At 43.1% G+C, this 27,424-nt stretch overlaps 1 protein-coding gene across 1 annotated transcript; it reads left to right on the top strand.

The window, feature by feature from the left end:
- The first annotated feature begins 7,715 nt into the window (after window positions 1–7,715).
- On the top strand, window positions 7,716–14,938 carry NUDT2 (nudix hydrolase 2). The gene is made up of 4 exons (XM_080637234.1): window positions 7,716–7,820; window positions 8,291–8,344; window positions 8,975–9,120; window positions 14,128–14,938. Exons 3-4 carry the CDS (start codon window positions 8,988–8,990, stop codon window positions 14,439–14,441), a joined length of 447 nt encoding a protein of 148 aa, XP_080493360.1. The 5' UTR covers window positions 7,716–7,820; window positions 8,291–8,344; window positions 8,975–8,987; the 3' UTR covers window positions 14,442–14,938.
- Window positions 14,939–27,424: the final 12,486 nt, after the last annotated feature.

The raw sequence follows: 27,424 nt of genomic DNA on the forward strand, positions 1-27,424 counted from the left end.
CTCCAAGTGTACAATACATTAGATTGCCAAGCACTCCAGAATATGGAAATAATGACAATAAATGAAACATGAAACATAGTTTATCTATGAAATTATATTTTTAAGTTACAGACAATAGACAACAACGTGTAAAAACTGCACAATGCAATGTTACTTACTGCTGCAGAGCTCCTAGACGCCTGATGTCTACTTGATGAATGCCACAGCTACTGAAACCCTGTCCTCAAGCTACAGAATGTAAAATGCCTAATTTTAGACACTCAATTTAATATCAGGGCATGTGGTCTAATGTGGTTCAGCTATGCCTGGTTAACGAACCAAAGCAGAAGAAATTGCTTTTGTCCTCACGTCAAGCTGAATAATTAAGATCATTCATCTTATAGATGAACTACAGCAAAGTTGTAGTTTTGTTGCATACTCTCTCTTCAGTCTTGAATCTTGTGAGCATTTGTGAGTGTCCTTGATAGAATACCCAAAACATTCTGCAAAATCTGAAAGACAGAATTTCTCTAAATCTATGTATGTTATTGGAACGCCATACTTGCATTCTTGGGAAACCCAAAAAACCAACATGCATCACTGAAAGGTATGCCAAAACCCCTTCAACTCCTTCACTCATATCTCCCTAGCAAGGCATTGTGCAGCTGTCTGTATCCAGATGGATTAATATCTGCAGATATTTTTACTTGTTCCATAAAATGGAAAAATGATAGCACTTCAAGTATCTGTTGCCGACTGCCTTTTTATATCTTTGTTCATTCTAGGTCTTTCACAAATACAGCTGTTACTCATGTTTGGAGATTACAATAACATTCAAGAAAACCAACTTACTTAAGACTAATTCCCCCCACCCCCCCACCTCCATCATTCAGGGTAAGTTCTTTGGCAGGATTTTTCAAGTATCTCTATAATCTCTAGATGATCTTAAGGTCCTCTCCAACCCTAACTATCCTATGATTCTATGAATATTAAAAAAGCTGGTCACCAAATATCACCCAAGAATTTGGTTCAATATCATTAATTAACACATTATGTTGAAATAATAGTAACACCAATAAAGATTATTTTAAGGTGCCCATTAAGATATTACACAGGCTAAAATGTGCAGTAGAGGACATCTAAAATGACTTAGAAGCTAGAGTCTAAGCTGTAGATAGCTATAATAAAATTATGAATTTCAGCAGTACAAGCTTCAAGATCAAAATATTGGTATGGAGGCAGACTTATTTAACGTGTATGTAATGTAATTATGAATCTTGAAATAAAATCAGAGCCACTGCTGAGATTGTTAGATCCTCGAGAGGGAAATCAGAATTGAGAGATGATAGTGATATAAGGAAAGCAAGTGCCTGGAAAACATAGGGTTAAAATACTTTTAACTTAACTTAGGTCTAAGATAGAGAGCAATGTTTGTGTTGTAAGTCTGTGGTGTGATAACAGAATTTAGTAGTCTTACTAACAAGAGTGAATTGTTTCCTTTCATCCTTCTAATGAGTGAAGTATTTCTTACCATCTTCTAATCTTCTGATTATGTTAGTTTGGAGACAGTGACTCCCAAGTATCTGCTAGTCTGAGAGGCAACAAATTTTGTAGACAAAGGTCACACTGTTCTAAATCTTTGCCAGCTATCAGAAACTTGCAGATACGGTTGGTTTCAGCTAATTTGTGATTACTGGGGCATACAACTGTGCCAAAGGTGAAAAGTGCACTGTGAGGAAGACTACTTACTTCATCTTGAAGACCCCTGCCCACGACCATCTGAGGGCAGTGCGCAAGCACCAAAAGGGAGGAAACTAATTGTAATATCCCCCCGAACTCTCAGGAACCTAATGAATATGCATGTTTGTGTGTAATAAATATCTGCTTGCTTAACCCCTCAGCATGCAAGTTAGGAGGAGCGATCCCCCTGCACCCAGCACCGTAATAAACATAACTGCTTTATAACTCTCTTTGAGTTGTAGAGTCTGATTCTGTGCTTCAATAGGAAACTCAAAGAACACATGTGCAAGGGTTTTCACAAGCATTCACAATTTACCAACTTCTCTAATACAAAATTCCACAAGACCTTCAGGCTCCATTTCAAGGATTATGTTCTTGAAAAAAAAAAAAAAAAAAAGCCTATCTTGCATAAGGGGCTTAAAATGTAAATACACTGCAGGTCCTCCATAACTGATGTATGCATTGCCATGGGAAACTTACTTTGTTTGACAGAAGGAGTAGCTAGAACAAAAAGCCAAGACAGCGCTGTCTGAGAATCTGATAAAGATGAACACAATACACAAATTTATTTTGATTTTTTTTTTTTTGTCTAATCTCACTCTGTATCCTAGGTTACACCTACATCTTTAGATATGCATAAGTTAAATACAGAGGCCAAAGACCAGTGCAAGAATCAATTTATTATTAACCTCTCTTTGAATTATAATGTTGAGCACAGGAGAGAAGATAGAGGATAAAAAGCTAAAAAACCAAGGCATTTTCCAAAACAAGAGCAGCAGACAAGAGGAAAGAAATAAGAATGTTAATGTCAAGATTCTAATTAAAAATTAAACAAAAAAATGGATTTACATAGTTAGAAATGCCTGTACAGACAAGTTTCTATTTTCTGGGGTAAGAAGGGGGCTAGGCTTCTCAAAATACAAAAAGTATTGTGAACAATATAAGTATTGCAGAACATGCCAGAAGATTAGTACTGAGACTCGTAAGCAGCTCTGCAAGGCTTACTAGCTAAGGCTCTGTGCCTTGTGAAAGCAATTAAATGACTTCTTAATGGCAGCTGGTCTGGGAAGTAATGTAAGTACTTCTCCTCCCCCAGATATAATACATCTTGCTGGATCTAAGTGGTTTCAACCTAGAGAAACCAAACATTGACTAATAAAGGAGTAACAAATTAATCAACCATAGATACAAGAGTTTAACCAGCCATCATGGTGATGGTTTTCAGAACTTCTGATTACTTTAAAACTCAAGAGAAGACAATCTTCTAAAAAATTTGGTGTGGTTCCTACATGAGAAAATCCAGGGAAAATTGCAGTTGTCAGTGAAACCCTTCTGGCCTTTTAACTGGTGACATTCTAAAAGAAAAGAGTGCCTTTCTACTTATTAAAAGAATACTTCAACTCATCCAGCACTGTGGAATTTCTAAAACAAACATAATTCTTCAATATAAATTGGCTTTGTAAAGAAATGAGAGGAGCATTGGTAGGTTTTCAGGAATCCTAAATTGTTAATGATAATGCCATCTTCTGGCAAAAAAAGGGAAGACTTTTACTTTTTTACAATAACAGCCAGCATTCCTTCAGTTATTGCCACGAACTAATTTTGTTTGTTCACTTAAGAGAACATAGTGTCCTAGGGCAGAAAAATATGACATTCTTCAGTGTGGTAGTTTCATATCAAACCCCAGGTTTTGCTCCCTGCAGAGCTATGGAGAAAACATAATCCTTTATTGAAAACAGGGTTGAGACAAAAGCCTAAGACTTCTAAAAATAGTTGGATATAACGTATTTTGGGAAAAAAGTGAGTCACTGTGGAGGTATAATTCTCCATGGGCACCCAGTTATAAGGTCAATCAATCTCAATTGTAAGGTCACTGAATCTTTATTACGACATCGCTTGTTAATTCTTTGCTGTTCAGTGGTTGCTTTTCTCATTTTAGCTGGCAGGAAGACTCAACATCACTTTGAAGTTTTCATCACTTTCTCACACAAGGGACCTACTTTGCCACTAATGAAAAAGAGATACTGAAGCTAATCAGTGAAACTGTGAAGTCAGAGTCCAGAGCATCTTTACTTGCTTATACACAAGCTAGCAGTGAGGGAGAAACAGTTAATGGCGATATACCTTACTGCTGGAACATGTCTGACCAGGGGACCAGTCAGCCCATCATCTTTATGTGGCAAATCTGAGTTCTCTACAACTTACTTCTTAAGCAAGTGATTTTTACAATGATTTTAAAAGCCTGCCAAGTGCTGGTAGCAGATAAGTACTTATTGTAGGAAAGCATTAGAATTTTATAAAAGGACCAAAAGCACAAAACAAGATTGCAACTTGTCATCACAGAACTCCTCTGTTTCAGTACTTTCAGGCTTTTTAAAAGTCATAAAGGTGGGGAAAAAAAGAAGTCAGATGTAAACAGTAGAAACAAGTGGTTCCATTTTATGTATTCTAAAGGAAATTAACTTACCACAAAATTACACTCTATGAGCTGATCCTCCATTTTAAAATGCTTTTAATTGTTAATTAGCTCTTACACAGATCTTTTCATTCTCAATGTATTTTTTAAAGTGGAGAAAAGGCCTTCAAAGATACTCAGTGAGGCTCAGTCACTGTGAACAAAATGTATCATGTAACATCCCTACATAGACTATTATAAGAATGAAGCAGCATTAGTCTTGATCCTTATTAACATCTGATATATCAAAGATCTCAGAGCACTGTTGATTTGAATAACGCTCCTATGCCCTGTTGTCCCATTGTAGCTCACTCATATTTAACTGACAATTTTAGCTGACTTCCACTGATAGTCCTGAGTGTCACGGCCAAGACATGACACAAGGATCACTATATCTGTATTTTAAACTGGGGAAATTAAGTCATGGCAAAGTAAAGAAATTGTGAGTGGCACTCCTACAACTGCAAACTAATGCATCTAAGATAACCATTCTGAATCATAAACTTTGGTCTGATCATTAAAAATTTTTATTTGGCACAATTTTCAAAGGCGTTTGATAAACATAGTAATTGTTACTTACAGTACAAAACCTAAACAGCGCCTTGTTTTCCTGCCTGTCACTTCATATTATGTAAATCACTTTGCTTTACAAGTACCTTATAAAAGCAAAAGTTAAGAACTTAAAAGACTTGTAAGCAGATGTAGCAGGTAGGTATGATTCTTCTCCTGACCACAACTAATATAGCAGTGTATTGTACCCATTACTTGTAACCACATTAACCCAAACAAGCCTTCTGCACAGGATCCATCCGTGCCAAAGTGTTTGCTAGTTTTTTAAGTATAGAAGCAGAAGCCCAGAAAAAAAATCGTATCCAGTAATCATACAAGAGAAAAGGGAGACTTATTAACTCACACCACCAGTCATTCACCTGGCCATTACGCTCTTTTTTAACTGTGATCCAAAGCCAAAGGTGACTTAGCCCTCCAGAAGTGAGCAGATAATTTGCTTTTCCAGAGCACCACACAAAATGTTTTACCTTTAATCATTCTGGCCTCATTCCTTGGAAATTAGGGTATTCATAGGTAGGTACCCATGAATCAGTGTTTGACATTGCAGCAGATCCCTTTGTAAGATCATACGATTGCACTACACAACTCCCACTGCATGTACACAACATGGGATTAAACATTTTGTTGCTCAATGGAATGAATGTTGTAGCAGCCTGTTTTGAAGGAACAAAGCTGAACACTCACAACAGGTAACCACTTAGTTTCAGTACAGTTAAAAGCAAATGGAGAGGAGGGAATAATTTTAATGTTAAATGACAGCTATTTTGCAGATAGACCATGATGACAGTCTTCTCCCTGCAGCAACATTCCTACTTCCTTTTCTACTGACATACCAGCACAGAGTTGGTTACTAAAACCACAGTTCATTTCATTGCTTTCTGAATCAGGCTTAAAAACAACAGCTGAATACTGGGTTGTTTTTTTTTGTTTTCTGACATGGTTTTTTTCAAACGGCAAGACGCTGCTATTTTTTATATTCACCCCTTCATTCTAACTATAGCCTGGTGACCTCAGCAGAAGAGAATCCATCCTACAGCTGATCCCTGACAACTGCTTAAAACAACAGCTGCATGGGAATGGGAAGTGTCTAATATTCAACCACACGCCTAGAAAATAATCTATGAGTTATATTGGGATGCTGATTATTTGAAAATTGTGCCCAAGCGTCTCCCGACAGTAAGGTTTACCAAATGGCTTTCAAAATTTATTTTATAATTTTACCAAAATAAACTGCAGTGCATCTGGAATTACACTGTATGACTGAGGGGGCACATGGTTACTGAATTTAGCCCCATAGGCATTTACAGTTTCCCTCATTGAATTTAGCCCCAGACTGAGGAATCTTATAGCTTCATCACTGAAAGAATCATAGAATCAACAAGGTTGGAAATGACCTTTAAGATCATCAACTCCAACCTCTGCTCCAGCCCTGCAAAGGCCACCACTAAATCATGTCACTGAGGGCCTTGTCTACATGGTTTCTGAACACTTTAAGGGACAGTGATTCCACCCTGGGCAGCCTGTGTCTGACCACCCTCTCTGTGAAGAAATTGTTCCCAATATTCAACCTAAACCTCCTCTGGCACAGCTTGAGGCTGTTTCCTCTTGTCCTGTCTCTTGTACTTGGAAGAAGAGATCGACCCCATCTCACTACAACCTCCTTTCAGGCAGTTGTAGGGAGCGACAAGGTCCCCCCTGAGCCTCCTCTTCTCCAGACTAAACCCCCCCAGGTCTCTCAGCCGTTCCCGATCACACTTGTGCTCCAGGCCCTGCACCAGCTCCATTGCTCTTCTCTGGTCCCACTCCAGCACCTCAATGTCTTTCTTGTAATGAGGGGCCCAGAGCTGAACACAGGATTCGAAGTGCGGCCTCAGCAGTGCCCAGTGCAGGGGGATGATCACTGCCCTGGCCCTGCTGCCACACTATTGCTGGTACAGGCCAGGATGCTGTTGGCCGTCTTGGCTGCCTGGGCACAAGCTGCTCATGTTCAGCTCTGTCAATCAGCAGCCCCAGGTCCTTTTCCTTGAGCAGTTTTCAGCCACTCTTTCCCCAGCCTGGACCATTGCATGGGGTTGTTGTGGCACAAGTGAAGGACGCGGCACTGAGCCTGGCTGAACCTCATGAAAAGAAATGGTGTAGGACTGAGGCATGGGCACCGTGCCAGCTGCCAAACCCCTCCTGCTGCAGCCCCTCACCCCTGCACTCCGCTGCTTGCGGGCTCTCATCCGTCTCCCCTGCCCTGGTCATGCCGTATTTCCCCTCCCCTTCCGCACACACCAAAGCGCGGCAGGGCCCGAGGGAAGGAGCGGCCCTGCAGAGAGCCCTGCAGCCAGCTCGGGGTCCGCCGGGGACGGGGATGAGGGAAGCTGCGGGGCTGTCCCGCCTCCCGGAGACGGTGGTGGTGGCCCCGGGACGACTCCCCACCACCCTTCGCCTCACGGCGGACACCCCCTGCCCGTAGCCCCCGCGAGCACTCACCGTCCGCGGCGCCACTCAGCAGCACCGACTAGGCCACGTCTCCATAGTAACCACGCTTTTCCCGCTTCAAACCCTCGCGCGCAGCCTCGCACCCGCAACTAACAAATAGGAAGAGGGGACGACACGGATGGGGCGTGTCCCGGCGGGGAGAAACCAATCAAAGATCTCTGAGGCCGGAGGGGGCGGAGCCCAGGGACAGGCCGGGGGGGGTGCGGGAGGACGGAACGGGAAGGGAGAGGCTGCTGTGATTGGTTGGAGCTGCTTTCTGTCATGCGCTGCGCCCCGCCTACTCCCTGTCCCGGAAGTGAAGGTGAGGGCGGAGGGTCAGGCTGGCCGCGGTAGAGGGGGCTCTGAGTTGCCGCAGCGTATCGGGGCCGCCCCGCTGTTATGGCAACACCCGGGGAGGGCCTGCCTGCCTGCCTGCCTGCCTGCCTGCCTGCCTGCCTGCCCGCCCGCCCGCCCGCCCCAGGCCGCCGGGCCTGATCTCCACCCTAGCCCGGTGCCCCTGGGAGCCGCTTGTCACCACTGTGGGCACGGCGGGACGGAGAGAGGGGAGCGGGGCCCCGGGGGACCGGCAGCAGTGTAGGAGACATTTGGGGTCGGTGTCCCACCCGCCCGCGGTGAGGTTTGTCCTCCTCGGTTGTCGCATCCGAGCGCGGCGTTTCCAGGCATGCTCGGAAGGTGGTGCTGGTCTCACGGCTTGGGCGGCCTCTTGGCACCATAGCAGCCGGGAATGATCCCCGCGCTGCCCGGGGGGGGGGGGTGTGGGGTGTGACAGGCAGCGGGGATTGTCTTTGGAGTGTCTGATCTGATTGGGACTAATTGAGGCAGTTAAAGCGGGGTTAACCGAGAGAGTTGAGCACCGCCCTGGGACTTGGGTGGTGGAGAGAGAATCCGTGCTGCGGTTTGGAAACCAGAGGTGTCACGATGCATTCCAGGGAAAAATGGTGTTGTGTAAATTTATTACTTATTGAGATGTGCCGTTCTGTCAAAATGCAAAGCTCTGCCTGGAACTGGGAATCACTGCGACATGGATTTCTTAATTGTTTTCTCCCTTTTTCTGTATAGGACCAGCTGACCTGGCTGTGTCACTTATTGATCACAGTATTTATCACTCAAGAGGTGTGTTCCTTTCTATCTACATCAAATTAATGCTTAACACATATGCCAAGAAGATTTCGATTTTGTGCAGCAGCCTCATGCCAAGCCCAGACAGCAGGGGCCCATCTTTTGTCATTTGTTTCCTCAGCATTCCACTGACATCCTGTGGAGTTCTCTGCTGCAGGGAATCTGTCTTGGGGAGTTATTTCTCTGTTACTTCCAATGATGTTGAGGTATTATCTTTGCACAGGGCCCTTGGATTTTTGCAGTGGAAAAGCCTCAGGGTGCTAATTAGTGGCTTTCGTTTTGCCTTAGCATCTTTTTTTTTTTTTTTCCTTTCTGCAATGTGGTTTGTAATATATCAGCAGCAGAGAAATTACACGTAGGTCACATTTCATTCTTCTGATAACTTTATTTTTAAGAAAAGCTTTTATATTGGTTCCTGCTTCCTTGTCTTAAAAGGAAAGGACTCAGATTTTTACAATTCAAATATAGTTAATAAGACGCAGCTTAATTGTGTAGTAACTATGATGGGATGGATGACTTTCAGTGCATGCTGAGATATGTTTGCTGGCTAAATACAGTGAGTCTGTTTGAGCTCCAAGTTCTGTGTTGTTGCTGCTTGATCCTCTCTGCTCTTCCACAGTGCAGTTAACAGCAGGGCATGGCTGTGAGAGCCTGTGGCTTGATCATCTACAGGAGGCTGCAGTCATCACCATCTTCTAAGGTCACTGATGGTATTGAATACCTCCTCCTTCAGACATCCTATGGGACCCATCACTGGACCCCACCCAAAGGTGATGTTTGTTCTGATAACACACTTCAAGGTTGTTTGTGTCCAAGTGAGTGAGCTTATAGACTGAACTTTGGCTGAATGCTGCAAAAGTCAGCTTTGAGGGGCAGCTTATCAGTTGAAAGTAGCCACTCATGATGCGTTTTGTCTGATTGTGCTGTTTGTGCAGCTAGGTGGGGAGTTTTGTGGCCAAAATTCTTTGCAAGTTATGATTGTGTAAACTATTGTGCAGGACTGATTGGGGTTGAGGGGGTCACACACCATGCTCCTCAGATATCTGATGTTTCTGGCAGATATTGAGCAGACAACTGAAATTAGGCAGCTAAGGAAATTTCTACCTTCTTACTCAGGATCTGACCCTCCAGTGGATATCACTGTTACCAATGTGTTGTCTGACCTGTGTGTAAAAGAAGGGTCACGCTTTGCAGCTCCGTATTAAAGGGAAAACTGAAATGGGTGATGATTTACTTTAAAACACCTTTCTTAGAAGATGCAGGAGTTTCTTTATGTTCAGGAGATCATTGGTAAAGAGCACATTACCTATACAGCAGAGACGAAAGGGAATTATAGGAGAATTAACATTACCAGGCATCTTTAACTAAGCCATCCTTACTTATCAGTGGTGCCCCAAAGGAGACAGCAAGACCTGTGCCTCAAGACATGCAGGAGCACCTTGTCTGTAAATACACATGGCAGAGCCAGTGTTTGGTAATACATAGCTGCAGCCCTGGTACCAGGAAAAGCATTGCACAGAAGTATTTCAGGTTCCTTGTATGTGGTCTTATATCACAGTATCACAGTATCACAGTATGTTAGAGATTGGAAGGGACCTCAAAAGATCATCTAGTCCAATCCCCCTGCCAGAGCAGGAACACCTAGATAAGGTTACATAGGAATGTGTCCAGGCAGGTTTTGAATGTCTCCAGAGAAGGAGACTCCACAACCGCCCTGGGCAGCCTGTTCCAGTGTTCTGTCACCCTCACTGAGAAGAAGTTTCTTCTCAAGTTTAAGTGGAACCTCTTGTGTTCCAGTTTATACCCATTACCCCTTGTCCTATCATTGTTTGCCATTGAGAAGAGCCTGGCTCCATCCTCATAACACTCCCCCTTTATATATTTATATACACTAATAAGGTCCCCCTGCAGTCTCCTCTTCTCCAAACTATAGAGACCCAGCTCCCTCAGCCTTTCCTCATAAGGGAGATGCTCCACTCCCTTAATCATCTTTGTCGCCCTGCGCTGGACTCTCTCCAGCAGGTCCCTGTCCTTCTTGAACTGAGGGGCCCAGAACTGGACACAGTATTCCAGATGCGGTCTCACCAGGGCAGAGTAGAGGGGAAGGAGGACCTCTCTCGACCTACTGACCATCCCCCTTCTAATACACCCCAGGATGCCATTGGCCTTCTTGGCCACAAGGGCACAGTGTTGGCTCATGGTCATCCTGCCATCCACTAGGACCCCCAGGTCCCTCTCCCCTACACTACTCTCTAACAGGTCGTTCCCCAACCTATACTGGAACCTGGGGTTGTTCCTGCCCAGATGCAGAACTCTACACTTTCCCTTGTTATATTTCATCAAGTTTCTCCCTGCCCAACTCTCCAGCCTGTCCAGGTCCCGCTGGATGGCAGCACAGCCTTCTGGCGTGTCAGCCACTCCTCCCAGCTTAGTGTCATCAGCAAACTTGCTGACAGTACACTCAATTCCCTCATCTAAATCATTGATGAATATATTAAATAATACTGGTCCCAGTACTGACCCTTGAGGCACTCCACTAGATACAGGCCTCCAACTAGACTCCGCCCCATAGACTACAACTCTCTGGCTTCTCTCCTTCAGCCAGTTCGCAGTCCACGTCACTACCTGATCATCCAGGCCACACTTCCTCAATTTAGCTATGAGGATGCTGTGGGAGACTGTGTCAAATGCTTTGCTGAAGTCAAGGTAGACCACGTCCACCGCTCTGCCATCATCCATCCACAATGTTATTTCCTCATAAAAGGCTATGAGGTTGGTCAAGCATGACTTCCCCTTGGTAAAGCCATGTTGACTGCCCCTCATAACCCTCTTATCCTTCTTTATCCCCTGAGATGTCTTTCTGCTAGTTTCTACTACTTGTTTTGTAAAATGCAGTGCTCTTAAAGCATACTGCAGGAGCAGCCTGTAACCAGGAATTCACAAATAGCAAAAAAAGCTTGTGACAGTATCAGCTGTGCTGTCCTATTAAGGGAAAGAACAAAACTTTCCAAACCTGCCCCTTTGTCCCCTTTACCAAAAGCCTAAGGGAGTACAGTTTGTAGCTAAAAAATATGTGCTGGCACATGATTGGTTGTTGTAGGAGGAGAGACCCATATGGAAATGTTCACTGGGAACACAGCAGTTCTGGACAAGTGTTTGAAGTTACTTGTAGGCATTTCAGTAGGGAGTGGAAATAAAGAAAAAATCATAGAATTGTGGAATGGTTTGGAGTGAGGGGGCCTTGAGACGTTCATCTGGTCCAGCTGCCCAGCACTGAGCAGGGACTCCTGCCACTAGATGAGATTGTCTTCAAGCCCCTAGCAGCCTGACCTGGAATGTTCCCAGAGTCCTGGGCATCTCTCAGCTGTCTGGGCAACCTGTTGGAGTGTTTCAGCATTGTCATGGTAAACAGTGCTCTCCTTGTAGCTTGCCTGAATGTTGGCTATTGTAAGTGTAAAACCCTTGCCCCTTGTCTGCCTGGCACAGGTCCTATTCCAAAGCATGTCCCCACCGTTCTTAGAAGCTACCTGTCAGGCCTGAAAGGCTGACAGAAGGTGTCCCTGGAGCCTTCTCCAGACTGAAGAACTCCAGCTTTCTCAGCCTGTCCTTATAGAGAGGTGTTCCATCCTTCTGATCAGTTTTGTGTCCCTCCTCTGGATCTGTCTGAACTGGTCTATGTCTTTCCTATGCAGAGGGTCCCAGAGCTGAACGCATAACTCCAGCTGGGGGCTCACCAGAACAGATTATAGAGGGGAAGACTCACCTCCCTCTGAGTATTGTTTAAGATTTATAGATCAAAAGGCATAGTTTGATGTCAGTCTTCAATAGTAGCTTGGTACAGATTGGGGGCAATAAATGGAGGGGAGCTATTAACATTTAATGTATTCTGTTTTATGAGTGGTTTTCAGAGGCAGCCTAAGGTTGTGTGATGCAGTAACATAACTTGTATGTGATGCAGACATAGAATTTAATGTGGCAGGAGCCAGAATGAGAGGTTGTAAGAGTCTAACCCAGAACATTCAGAAGGCAATTTACAGCTGCAGCTGTACACTGGTATTTTAAAAGTTCCCTAAGCAGCTGCAACACTTATGGGATTAAATTGGACTTGCTTGGATCTCCCCACATGAGCTTTATCAGTTTCATCTCTTGCTCCCAGAACTGTGACTTTGCTTTAGCTGAGGCTGACGGGAGGGGGGTGCAGGGTTCATTTTCTCCTCAGCATATTGGAACTGCATTGATGCGAATGGCTGGGAGGATCTGGAAGTTGTGAGGTACTGCCGGCAGCCCTTTTTCCTCCCAGTAGATAGACTGTACTACACAAAGTTGGAAACTTACTGATCTTAGACCTGATGTTGTCAACAGCAGGGTGAGATGATTGCCTTTTGGTGTGCTGGAGCACAGGAGGTCGCACAGGTGTTCTTTGAGTTGAAACTGGATCTCAGCCCTCCAGCGTTATTGCTGCCTCAACTCATTGCACATTTGGTGTCTACAGATCACGACTATCATAAAACATAGTGGTTACTTACTCTTCGTGGATGTTCTGTGGGCATTTGCTGTGGGTACTGTAAAAGTAGTCCAGCTGTACAAGGCCAAGTGGATTCTGTTTCTATTTCTGTTAGCTGTAAGTCCCAGCTATGAAAATACATACTTTGTCAAAAACGAGACTGCACTGTTGAGGCTTGGGGGGGAGTGGGGGGGAAATACTTTTACTTAAAGTCTCGGTGTATTTGATGTCAAATATCTGAGACATCAAATGGAACATCTAATGCGGTTTTCTGCACAGTTGCTGCTTGAAATCGAAGCATATTTTAGGTTTGAGGTGGTGCCAAGTTGCAAGAGGTGTTTGAGCTTCTGATAGGAAAGAAGTGAGCAAGACCTGCTGGGAAAGCAAAATGAGCTTTTCACATATCCCAGTTCTAGTACTAAAGGGTGTCTTTGGATACCTGAGCCCTGAGGAAAGATTCGTCTCTCTGATGAAATTATGACTATATGCAGCCAGCTACATAGAAAACGGAATGACACCAGGAGCAAAACGAAGCTTAACCTTTTCTTTTTCCTTTTGAAACCTCGCAACTCTTTCTGCGTTGGTTTTTTTGAGATCTTGCTTGGCTTGTTCTATTTATGTTCTGGTCTGGAGCTTTCATGAGAAAACTAAATTTGACATTTCTCAACAAAAGTATAAGCAGCTGGGGATGTGTTATATTTATCCGTTGTTTGTAATGGCACCTCTCGTTCTGAGTAGCATAAAATAAATGATGTGTCTTAGAAGAACTGCACAGCTGGTGAAAGGACTGGCTTTTAGGCTTGCTCCTGTTGTTTCTGGGCTGTGGGCAAGAGTAAGAGTTTTGCAGAACTGAGCCTTAAGCTTCTGTGGGAGGGAAGGGTTGAGAGAGGACTACGAACATTTCAGATGAGCAGTTTCCCCTCTAATGGGATAAAGGAAGGGCACTCAAGAGGCACTCGGTCCTCAGTACAATTCAAGGTGGGACATTACAGACTTTAGAAGACAAGAGGAGGACTTGAAGAAAAGATGTCTAGTGCTTGACAAGCCACTGAGAGTTTCTGAAGATGAGATAAACAACAATCTTAAAATCCTCAAGACAAAGACAAATCAAGATGTAAGAGTCGGAAAAGCAATCTGACTTCTCCAGTTTCTGTTCGATTCTGTATCAGCTACAGTGTACTCTCATCCCTGTGTCCCAGTGTTTCCTAGTTAAGTAAATGAAACAAAGTCTGAGTTTCCTTCTCAGCAATTTACTTTTTCACCTTCTTGACAGGCCATGTGGACCCAGGAGAGGATGACTTGCAGACAGCCTTCCGGGAAACACAGGAGGAGGCTGGTCTTCAGGCCAGTCAGCTCACCCTCATAGAGGGGTACAAGAAAGAACTGCGCTATCCTGCCCATGGCAAACCGAAGACCGTTGTTTACTGGCTGGCAGAAGTGAAGGACTGTAACACAGAAATAAAGCTCTCTGAGGAGCACCAAGCTTTCCAGTGGCTGAAGCTGGAGGATGCTTGCAAGTTTGCAGAATATGAGGACATGCAAGCGACTCTGAAAGAAGCACATGAGTTTCTCTGCTCAAAAAAATAAATGCATTTGTGAAGGATAGGGGGAATTTATGAAGAAACATGGCCTGCCTTTTTTTCTTTTTGTAATTGTTTTTTTTTCTTTTTGCTTTATTTTTTCAATCAGGGGAAGAACTACATGGCTGCAGAAATTTAAATTCCTTAAATTATACAAATTCAGTGAAGATACTTGAAGCTTTTGAAGAGCTTGTGCTTTTGTCTCCCCTAGCTCATGCAAAAAAGTGTGATTGAAGCATGAGCCAGAGATGTCTGAATTGAAACCCAGAGCTAACAAGGACTTCCTCTGTTCCAGTCTCCTTTTCCCTTCTTTTTTTCCCCCTCCTTGAAGTGCTGAGCAACCAAAGGTCTTTTTGAAAAATCAAACCCCTGATATTTCTTGACTTGCTAAAGTAAAATTGCAGAGTTGATAAAATGAGCATGTGGAGATTTTTAATAGCAACATATTTACTGCAGAAGGTGTACCTTGCATTTCAAATAGAGAAGCAATAGTTCTGTTCCCACCTCCTCCACAATTATGCTGTGATAACTTGTCAAAATCATTTCAGATCTTGTTTGTTTGTATCATGAATTTATGTACATCAATAATGTACTGTTATGAAAACATTCTCCATCCGAAGTCTTAGTAAACACTTGATCTACAATATTTAAATTGTAACGTTGAAGTTTTTCTTTTGCCCTTTCTTTTGCTTTTCGCTCTTGAACTGATACCTTACCCATGCATTATTCAGGGGGTTGGGAAAGGGAAGTGTATCTGCCTAATACAGCATTTTTTGCACAGAACAGCTAAGCTAATGTGCAATCTTGTGTCTGTCTGCTAGCATCTGTGTTTCTGTGGTTGCAGCCAGCACCCATGTGCGGTGACAGTGCTGAGCTGTGGGTACTCACGCTGATGACTGCAGAAACCCATGATAGTACCAAGGAACTCACCTGCGTCAGATTTCCTGTTGGCCTCTCTCTTGTCAACTGGCATTGGTGGAAGCTGAAGTTGTTAGCTCTCAGTATGATTGTGCATGTTCCATTCATAATGATGGGTCATAATTTTTTGGCTGTTTTGGTACAAAATAGCAAAAAACCGTGATGGCATTATTAATATTTTTAGATGAGGAATGGGGTTTTCTGAATCCCAGTGAACTCTGGGGAGGGACAAGTGTCCCTTCTTCCCTACTTCTCTAGCCTTTGTTGCCTATGCACATGGACCTTGCAGAGCAAATGAGTGCATGAGAAAGTCGGTTACACTCACACTTTGCCTTCCTCCTGGCTGCAGGAGTGAAGTGAGGATCATCAGCATCACATTAGTGCATGAGTACAATACGAGAGATGCATCATTACCGGGCTGGGAAATATGGGTGGCAGTTAGTGTTGTGTTATTCTCCAGTTACGCAGCGCCCATCCTTTGGTGCAGCATGTATTAATAATGTTAATACTACTGTGACAGTGTGTGAATATATACATACATACACAAAAAAAGATGCACTAGAAGGAGGCTTTTAGTGTATATATATACACACACATAAACAATTTTAGTGTTCCTTAACTTTATAGTCAGATTATATTTGGATTATGAATACTCTTTATTGCGTTCAGGTGGTGCTAAAGAGTGAGCAGCACGCAGGTTGTGCAATTGCTTTTAGTGTTTCTGAGCTAGCTTTAGAAGCAGAGGATGGAAGGTGTCTCCCACTGTCACCAGGTCCAGCCACAAGGCAGAATTGGCTATTTCGGAGTCTTTCCTGATGGATGTTTGGCTAACATGATTTTCAAGACCTGATAAAGGCTCACAACCTCAGCTCCTCTGTCCATACCTTGGAAAATTTGGTCTCTGGTGTAAACCAGTGAGAAATAACTGAAAGATAACAACCAGTAAGAGAGGGGGAGAAAACAGTTACAAGCTTGGGCTGCTTCACAGTCTTATTTTTTAATTATCATTTGAGCTACCATTTCATCAGTGCTATGTAAACAATGGTGTTAACTGCCTTCATGTTTATGATCAAGATTAGCATATTAAGCATGAATTATAGACGGTCATTAACAAGTAATCTCTTCTGTCCATTCGGCAATAATGAATATAAACATTTGATGCTTTGAAAAGCGCATTAGCTGAACTCTAAGGAAGTATTTCCGTTTTAACGGCACTGCATACATTAGAGTTCTCAAAGGGCTTCAAGGTTTTGGAATAATGAATGCTGTGCACTGTAACGTGATGTGCTCTTTGGACAAAATTTCAAAGGCTGGCATCTCAGTTGTGGTAGGAAAAGGTACAAGGGATGTAACTGTCATAATTGGTGAGGCACTGCCTGTGCGTTTTGAGAGATTTATGGACAGAATGTGTTCACATCAATTTTGTGTGTAAAATGGTGCTAATGCAGTTGGAAAGTTGACCCAAAAGGCTTTGTATTTGTTTTAAAGTGGAAACATTGGAAGGTCAGAATTTAATTCTGACTCTTGTTTGTGTTCACTGTTCACTGGTGGAAAAAAAGAGTTCTTCCTCTGCCCATGTCTAGTAATAAAATGTTTTCCTTAGGAGCATGTGGGAAACCCTCCATTAAATAATTGTGGAATAATCTGCCAGGAGAAGACATTTATTTCCAACCTCTGTGATTTTTATCCCCTAAACCAATAAGGTTTGTATTGTCTTTCTTGAGACCAGCTAAGTTTTTGGTCATAATAGTATCTCATAGCAGTTAACTTTTTACCAGGCTGCGGATCTATGTTTAGAAAACAGTAAAAATACTCAGAGATTTTAAATTCCTTAGAGACCTTACTTCTGCGTTAGGGTAAATAAAATCATACTCCAGAGAAGTCCAAGCTCCGCTGAAATAGTACAACTTAATATAGGTAAAGTGAGAAGTGTTGGTTAAGTCTGAGTAAGAGACAGGTTAGGATATGGTTTCTCTTGCTTTGTTGAATAAATACACTGATGCAGCTCATGCTTATTATTTCCTGGTGTTAGTATTTCTTTTTCCACATAATTCCTGATTATAGCTGTGATTACAGTTTACATTGTCACAAGATCAGTGAGAAGGAAAGCATAAATTCATTAGTATTAGGAAAGCACTAAGACATTGCAAGTTTCACTGAGAAAAAATCAGGATTGAGTGTGATGGTCACAGGTAGCTATGCTCAGACAAGAAGTGTAAAGGCTGGAAACAGTGCTTTACTCCTTTCTAGGAAAAAACTGTTACTCCTGTTGATGGGAGCAATGTATCTGTTCATTGACTATTCCATATGACTATGGGATGTCAGAGACTGCAGCTGGTATAAAATGGCTGGGTAATACCATATCCCCAACAAGCACCACTGATGCTACTTGTCATTCCACATACAGGAAGAAGATGTGTCCTATAATAAGGTCTAATGTGTCTTAAATATGGAAATATTTCAAGAGACACGTACTCTCTCAGAAGGACTCTTACAGCGATGCAGAGAGGACAATGGAATGCTGCCTATTAAGTTAGAAAAATTACTTGCTGATAACTTAGTGAGGAGAGTATTTTGGCAGATATCTGAAAGAGACTTTAATCTTCTGAGTCCCGAAGACAGTGCTTATTAGTTATGTTCTCACACTGACAGAGTAACTGACAGCATTCTGTGCCTGTTGGCAGCTAGTTTTAGCTTAAAAAAGGATTTATGGATCATCAGGACTTCTGTTTTTCAGCTTACACTTTGAATCCAAAGATTTAGTTTCTTACATGCTCAGTAGCTCTGAATTTAGGGGCAAAGGACAGTTGCAGCTGGCAAGAGTCTTGGCTTTATTAAGCTAAATCTGGTTTTTGTTATGGGTTAGAAAAGCTCTGGAAGAGCTAAGCAGCGTGTGTCTAGATGAACCAAATAATCTGCTCTGCTTGCTTCAACCTTGTGCTGTGCAAGGAGATTGTTCTCAAGTGTTAAAAAAATCCCCAAACAGTGTTTACAACTCCCTGTCAAAACAGCAAGGCTAGGGAGGAGATTGGCAGTGGTGGCACTCTTCCTGGTGGGAAGGGTGACACAGCATGGAACAACAGCTCTGTTGGTTTGGAGCTAGTCCATTTGATAATTGGCATTATCAAAAAGAGGAGTGACAGTCCCGTCTTTCCACTCAATGAGGATCTCTCCACGCCTCAGGGAAGGGGAGCGAGATGGTGGAAGGTACGTCCGGGGACCTCTTTGTAAAGGAGACGGCTCCCGTAAGTCAGCTCTGCTGCTGCTGGCTGGGGAGCTCTTCAGAGCAGAGAGGATTTTCTTCTTCCTAAGAGAAGAGAGAAGAGGGTATGTAACTGCATCTGCCTGACACTTGGTTGCTTCTCCATGTCAACTGGTTCAGCAGCCACAGTGCCCACATTATCTAAATTGCCCTTCAGGGGTGGCGTGAGGTGTTCAGGAAAGGAGGAGCCAACATTATCGAGTGCATTTGGACGGGGCTGAATGAGAGAGAGAAACAGGGTGGCAAAGAGGAAAAATCATCAAGGGTGACATCCTGGGTGAGCAGACCCATCTGAATGGGGAAGAGTGCCAAGATCAAGACTTCTGTTTTGAAATGCTGTACAGGGATGTGGCAAATTGGGTGAATCTAAATCTCAACTTACTTGTTGTAATGGACATTGAGTGTCAGTATTATTAATCCCAGTATGAACGCCAAGGGACTGAGGACCAGCATGGCTGTCTTCCAGTTGGTGCCTGAAAGGATATGATGGAAAACAATCATGTGTTTGCTGTATCTATTCCCATGCTTATACAATAGCCATGATTGCCACAAAAAACACCTGTAGTGTCCCTGATGACTATCTGATAACAGGAAAAGTGCTTTTCCTATGAGACCAACATCATACAGCTGCTTAACACCTCACAGCATCCCTCTGTTGAAAACGGCCACAAAAAGGTTTTCTTTCTCACTAGGAATACAATGCCTATTCATGCTTCTGCACTCTGCAGCTCTCTGATACAAAATAAGAAGGGCTGGGGGAAGGCACCAGTGTAGTGGATATCTACTTCTCCTGGTGAGCTGGGACAAAGGATTTGCATGGTTTTGCTCACTTTTTCACTCAAGGCCTGGGAAGATTAAATAAACCTTTAAAAGGAGGTTTTTTGACAGGTAATTTGGTGCCTTAGTTCCCTACTGAGCACCCTCCTCAGATGGGAGGTCAGGGGCACTGATGAACCTTCATCTACCTGGTCTCTTCCTCTGTCTGATCCTTGGACCTACCTGCAAGCCTGGCCCCAGCATTTTTCCCTCTATTTCCATGGTGCTTTTTCGAGTGATTATGGGATGCATCTGAGGGAAGAAGAGAAACTCAGATTAGCAGCTTCCACTGTTGGACAGGAGGAGACTCCAACTTCCTTCTGGAGCTGCACAGATCCCCTTTGTACAGAGCAGGAAGGGAAAAAGAAACTTTCTTGTTCCTCCGCATTCCCCAGCCACCAGATAATTTTTACTGCTAGAACATCTGGCTGTGCCTCCAGGTTAAGGATATGAGTGTATCACTGAACTGCCTGCCAGGGAAAACATCTCAACATGTTGTGTGAAAGTGAAGCCTTGAACCATTCAGTGGTACACATGGAAGTCCTTCAGAAGTACTCAGGTACTTACCACCACTGAAAATACTTGAGTAATCTCTGGATGCCACCCACACTTTCCTTCCTGCTCTTCTCACATATGCATTCAGAAAAGTGCTCACCCTCATTTGCTGGGAAGTACGGCTGTTTGGTCTTCACAGGAGACACTGTGCCGTTAAGTTCGTTAGCCAGCGGTGGGTCAGTCAGGCTCACAGAAGATTCTCTGTCCACAGCACTGGTCTTTGATGAATCAATGGTTTTAGCTTGTAAAAAAATAAAGCAAAGATGTGTGTGATTATCATTTACTTTTTGTACAGAAGGGAAGGGAACCCAGCCCTGCTGCTTTAGTCCTCTACCCTGCAAGGTGAAGGCAATGTGGCACAATAGCAATCACCTTCCTGTTTATCAGGGCCTTCCATTCTCATAGATTTCAAAGATGAAGTGAACCTTTCAATATGGAATCCACCGCCAAACAGATCTTGTTTTCTGGTGATAAATAAGGTTATTGGTCTAAAAAGTATGAGTGTAACCCCAGCTGTTAAAAGATGAAATGTGGGAAAGAGGCAAGTGGAAGCATCACAGGTATTACCAACACAGCAGATGAAAAAATGGGATCAAAAGGGTGGTAAATAGTCCATACCTCTTGCAAGGCTCCATGGCATCCTTTGCCTTGCCAGTTGTGCTGCAGAAGTTGGGTAAGTGGGGTAGCAACTACAGCTAGAGGCTAGGTTGTGGGAAATCTTGTAGCAGCAGTTGTCATCCCTGTCGTGCATGTGGCATGATCAAGAAACCCATGTCTGCACAGGGCTCCTGCTGCTGGAGTTATCCTAACCCCATCCCTTCCTGTGGCACAAGCATCCACAGGTACATAGATGTAACTTATAGAGCAAATAACCCACGGAAGTAAAAGCTGTCTGTCGATGGTCAACTGAAACTTGGGTAAGAAAGGCCTAAACAAACACATAGAACTTTGATGTTACTGAATAGTCAGAGGCTCCTTCCAGTAGACTGATAGGAAAATTACCAGTTTGCACAAGACACACTAACTGGCACAACCTGATTCAAAGCCTGCTCTGTGTTTACTCTTACAGCCTTATTTGGGGAGCCTGGCTCCGTGGCAGCCCTGGGCTGCCAGGGACATTGCGTTGGGGAATGCAAATGCCCTTTTCACATGCCTTTTCCCGTATCTTAAATGTTCCATGCATTTCCTAGCCTATATTTAACTAGCTTATTATTGTATTGAATTCGTATTGGCTGTATTTACCTTCATATTAAATAAACACTAACACTTGTGACTACTGTGGTAATTACATGCTAACCTTCTAGTTGGCTAATTAAAAACCTCATTAAAAAGGCCATCTTATCTGCACATGGCAGCCAAAAAAGCTCTTTTTATTTCAAATTAGATACCACCTCTGAGTCAAAAGGTTATATTCATAATCCGTTTGCTTATGTCAAAAAAATTCATCCTATTTTCTCTTTACTCATTTCTGCAAAGCTGAAAATCTCATTGGGGCCATCAAGCCTTAATGTGAGGAATAGCTTTATGGAAAGAAAATAATTTTCCCTGAGAAGGTTGGGAATCTTATCACCTACAGAGTGGACAAACACCATTACAAACACCAGCTATTTTCTGGTCTCTGGAGTGGAGGAAGGGACAGAAGGAATTGTGTGTGATTTTTCAGGTCTCAGTTCTTCACACAACCTCACAAGAAATATCCTGAAAGCACAAGGGGCTAAATGAAAAAGGGAAACACACTGGATCATGAATGATCAGTGGCTGGCAATAAGCATCACGGGGCATCTGGCAAAGGATGACAGTCACACCTTGGTGCAGTGGCCATGCCTGATGTCTGTCAGTCTGGTGTCCAGCACCTAATGCTATGATAGGACCAGGGTTTCTGCCCTTTTTGTGTCCAGGCAGAAGACAGTGAACAGTCATGAAGACAGAGATTAGATTCTTTTTAGTAGAGGCCAAGGCCATGAAGCAGATAATACAAACCAGACTTTTTATACTTTTTGATTTGTTCTAGGTTTTCTTCATGCAAACGGAGGGCAGCACTTTAACTACCACTACTTGCTGTGTTCCCTATTCTCTTTATGGTTACATCAGGCACCATCAGCAACGTTCGCTTTGGAGTATCATGAAAGCATGAGATGAAGGTTAAGAACTGTGGTTTCATAAGTTATAGGTGCACTGTTGGGGTCTTGCAGGAGATAACTGTAGTGTGTTGCTTAGAAACTGGAGAAACAATTTCTCATTACAAATATAGCTGCTGCTCAGCAATTCATACAAGTTTAAAAGAGGTGCCTCCAGTTTTCATGTTACCAAAAATGACATTCCAAAGTACAAAGTACCAAAGGCCCTTCGAAGCTTTATGAGGCTTTATGAAACTTTCTTGGTTGTTTTGGACGGGTGAGGCTCACACGATTTCAACTATTCTTAGCTCTGGGCACTGATTCATATGGACTTTCTGAAATAGTTTTGGAAAAATGGCTTTTGCCTGTCATTAGAAATGCAGCTGGGGTTTAGAGACCCGATCCCTTGAGGTGTTGCATACTTTGTGGAAAACACTGAACAGTAACTACCGGAAAAGTGTGGCATTAAGTAGTTAAGCTGATTTGGAGCCATTTGGTATCTCTCTATATGGGGTCGAAGTGAACATAAGTTAGAATGATGGATGCAAGCCTGGTGTTAGGTGCCTTGGATGACATGTAAGGTTAGGTGTTGTCTAATGCTACATCTACCTCATCTTACTTTTATGGATCCACACACGCAAGTCTGCAGCTTGTTGTGTTGGTGTGCTGTGCCTTGGAGCTGCTGTCTGGGCAGCAGCACAGACGGTTTCCTCTGCTAACGTCTTCCACCTGCTGAATTTGTCCTTTTTCCTCGAGACAAAGACCTTGTGTCCTCCTTCATTGGTGCTGAGGTGGAAGCGCAAGCTCTGCAGAGTCAAGTGTCCCTTCTTGCTGCAGGACCACACTTGGCGTTCCCAGTCCCCGCAGGGCTCCAGCTTCACCAGAGCATTCTCACGTGTCTTGTGGGCAGACAAGCACTGCTTCGTTTGAAGGCTGACAATGGTCCAGGTGTTGGGGTCCCAGCTCCACTGCTGCTGCTGGGATTGCTCCTTGCAGTCAGTCAGGTTGATGCTGTTGGGCTTGTGACGGGAGACGCAAATGCACTTTTCCAGCCGAGTGTTCCTTATGAGAAAGCCTTGTCCCTCTGCTACTGCAGTACAATCAGAGCATGGTTTAGTACTGTGTGTGTCTTCAGAGCACCAGACATTATATATGCCATGGGGAAGGGGAAGCATAACCCACCAATCCCTTCCTGGATAGGTTGCCTAGATAAACAGTTGCTCCAGCTTCCTAATTCCCCAGAATGACATTTCTTTAAAATACAGGGCATGCAAATAGCCAGGAGCATATAAATTATAGGAAAAACCCCAATGACATAAGTAATTAGTGGGGTAAAATCTCACTGTTCTTGGAAAATCATCTTGTTACGAAATATCTTCCTATATAGATTTAATTCAATATTTCAACTGTTTTAAATAGGCACCCCATCATTTCCTACCTGCAAACTAATTGGATGGTTTAGGGTTTTTTTGCCCCTATTTGGATCAAACCTTTCTTATAAAAAAACCCAACTAAAACCCCTGGGTTCCCTAGGTGCAATTCATCTGGGACCAGTTAGGCCACCTTGGGCCACTGTTTCCATTAAATGGCTTCTGGTGATATTAAAGCAACTGAGATAAAACTATACCCTATCAGATGTCTGGAAGTACTTGGCTGACACAAGTCATGTAAGTATTGAAATCAACTTGGGTTTAGTTGACATTGTTCTGTGCTCCTCAGGCATGAAGGTACCCTTTTTAAGGATCCGTTTTCAAGAGAAAGACATTACAGCTGCCCCACAACAGACACATATTTTGAAGCATTTTCTGAAATTGCTTGTTGCTTTTAATAGCAATGGATCCCAACATCTCTGATGACTTAAGATGGATATCATCCTGTTAGCTGGACACCTGACTCCATTTTCAGTGCAAAATCATCAGGTGTGGCCTGTCAACATCCTGAACAAAATGTTAAATGCTAAACCATCTGTCACTGTGATTTTATGCCTAAGATAGTTGGCTGGAAATACAAGTTTAAAGTTTCTGGACATTCTCAGAAATATTTTAATTTTAATTACAATTAATTCATGGTAACTCCAGCTTTTGCAGTGCTTTTCCCCCCTCTTTTCTCCAGGAGCTACAGTTATAATAGCCCCATCAGCATACAGTATTGAGTATAAAGAATAACAGGAGACTGAAAAGTGATGTTAGACAAGAACACTGATGTTTATCTAAACAACTATTTCAGTAGAGTTTCCCCTCCCAAAGCAAAGAACAATACTTTTCCCTGACAGCAAATATTTGGCTCAGTACCTGAAAAAACTAATGACAATGTAAACAGGAGCCGGTACACAATACTGAGGGTATGAACAATAGCTTAAAAGAGCCCTTATGTTTTCTCTCAGGAAATTCTGAGGGTCTGCTAGATTGATAGTGCTTGTGGGTTGTTAAATCAGAAACAGCTCAGAGCTTTTTGATCAGCATGAATGCATGGGTAGAAGCAGCCAAACCCCACTGTACATCTCCTGCGTCAGCTCTGAGATGAGGATGGATGTGTCTGCGCTGGGATATGAGTTCTGTAGACCTGTAATAGCCACTAATCCAGACAATTCCTGCCAAACCTGTGTTCCTGCCTAAGTGGAAATTAAATTCCTGGGAGATCTGTGGACAGCTCGAGAGTCCTGTCCTTTTTACCCCTTACTGAGGACTGGATGGAGGGAAGATGTTTAATGAATGTTGGGCTTGAGTTTCTGCCAGCTTCCAAAGGCAGGAGAAATGTCCCATATATAATCTCCCATGATCTTTAGAAAATTCAAATGGATAAATACAATCCCCCCACCATGGTTTTTTTTTCTAGGACCTGGAATCCAGGATTCTCACTTCTTTGCTCTGTCTTAAGTGGGAGAAAACCATTTCCAAAGTAATGCTTTGAGAACTGCATAGAAATGTAACAGTGGAACATGAGAACTGTGCTGGGTCAGATAAGATATCCGCTAAGCCCGGTATCCTGTCTCCAGCACTGAGCATTACCATTTGCTAATAGCTGAAGAGGATAAGAATCAGAAAAGTAAAGAGCTCACCACTGCCTCCTTCCTAAAACGTGGCAACTAGTTAAAAGAGCATTGCCGGGCATTTGTGATTAAAATCATAGACTCAGAGGATCACAGGATGGTTTAGGTTGGAAAGGACCTTAAAGCTCATCCACTTCCAACCGCCTGACACGGGCAGGGACACCTTCTGCTAAACCAGGTTGCTCCAAGCCCCGTCCAACCTAGCCTTGAACACTGCCAGGGATGGGGCATGATTTTGGCCATGTACAGTACATTGTATTTTTCAACTCTGAAGTTTAAAACCCATTTTGTTGCTCCGTCTGTGTCATGACCTCTTTCTGCAGCTTTGCACAGTCAACTTAAGGTTTTGTTATTCTTCATAATTTTGTGCCATCAGCAAACTTACTTACTTCATTATTCACTCCTTCTGATCTTTGTTGGCACTTGCTGATACCTTTACTCTGCTGTCATCATTGTTAACTTTCTCCAACTCTTTTCTCCAGCCTATGGGCTAAGTCTTTCTCTTACTCCATGAGAACAGTTTCTTAAGGGCATTGGTGGAACAATCTTATCAAAAGCCTTTTGCAAACACAAGCACAAGATCTAGATCAGGTCACCGCATTTATATGCTCATTGATGCCATTGCAGATATCAGATATCAGATATTCCTACTACAAAAGCTGTACTGACTTTTATCTGCCTGTCTGCAAATTCTGTTCTTTGTTTCTATGGGCTTGCGTGATGCCAAAATCAAACCTAGTGACCTGCGTTTATTCCCCCATGCTCTGCAAGGATCCTTCTGAAGAGGGGCATAATTGCTGTAATGCAGTCTTTTGTGCTGAGGTTGCTTTAATTAAGTTTCCATACTCCTTAGAAGTTTAAGAATTGCAATCTCTAGTTTCCTGTAACTCAGTATGAATGCCATCTGGGCTGGTAATATGCCACAGATAATTTATCTCTTTTTTTCCCCCTAAAACTTTCTCTATTGGCAATTTTGTTAGATAACTCTTCAGAATGCAGAATGACTGCTGTGTGAGGACCATGTCTGAAGTGAGTGCTGAAAGCAATAATCCACTCAGCCTTTCTACACTGCCCTGCTTTGGTTGTCCTTCTTACATAAATGTCAGTTATTTATTTGCCTCCTCATCCCCAACAAATTCTTCAGTTATGTTTAAAAACTTCTCTTGCTAGTTTTTTTAGGCTCTTTCTAAGATGCTCCTCTAAATCTTTTTCTCATGTGTTTTATTGTGGGTTTTCATATTAAACATGCTATATCATTGCTGTGTTTTCTTTTCCTTGCTTGGCAATGATTGCCCATTTGAAAGTTTAAATTTTATATTGAATTTTGAAGAGCATTGCTGTTTAATCCAGGCAGCAGATTTGTGTTTTGTTCTCTGTGTACAGTCCCTGGTGGTATATATGTTCCCCTCTAAAAGTCTGCCGTGCTACCTGCATGTTAGCAGCAAGCATTGAGTGCCTCCATGTTGTCTACCAGCCTGTTGCACTTTTGAGCTGCCCTTTTCTACCAGCTTTCTTGGTTTTTATGCATGTCTCAGTTTGCACTAACTCATTCCACTGAAGGTCCAGGCAGCTCATCTGCCATGGGAATACATGTGAGCTGAGGAACCTTAAAGCTGCAACTGAAGTGCTTTACTCTGAGATTTTTATAGCTTCTCAGCAGCATACGGCACTAGTTTATTAGTAGATTTTTATCTTCACACCATACCTTAGGTCCAAAAGTGTAACCTCCATTTTACAGCTTGGGAACAGAGGTATAACTAAACTCTTCTTGGTTCAACATTGCATGGAAAGGTGACAGCAAAGCTATAGCCATATCCTTCTACTCTGAACTGCAGTCTGAGTGTCTTCCCTACCAATAGTGATATTGAGCTCTCTGTAAAGACAGCTGTCAACAACAGGAGTTTCCTTGTGGTGTTCTGCATGATCCTTGCCGTTCCAGATGTGAACCTGTGTCAATCATACAGGTTCACCACCCTCTACCTATGCATTATTGCTTTCCTGAGCTTAAGAAGCCGCTAAGTGAGCAACTTACGATTAAATTCAAGTAACCAGCAGTAATCATTGCACATGCTCCACACAGTCATAATGGGTAGACCCACAAAGCTGGAGTGTAATTACTTTGGGATGCGCATCAGACACCAGGAAACTTGCTCAGGAAGCAAAACATCTTTTTTGTCCCAACACTGCCAAGTCTGACTGTCCAGCAGCCCTGCAAATAAAGGCCATCAGCCCTAATAATGTTAGAAATGTTAACCTGGAGCAAGCAGAGCATC

This window comes from Psittacula echo (assembly GCF_963264785.1).
Source record: "Psittacula echo genome assembly, chromosome: Z".
Lineage (NCBI taxonomy): Eukaryota > Metazoa > Chordata > Aves > Psittaciformes > Psittacidae > Psittacula > Psittacula echo.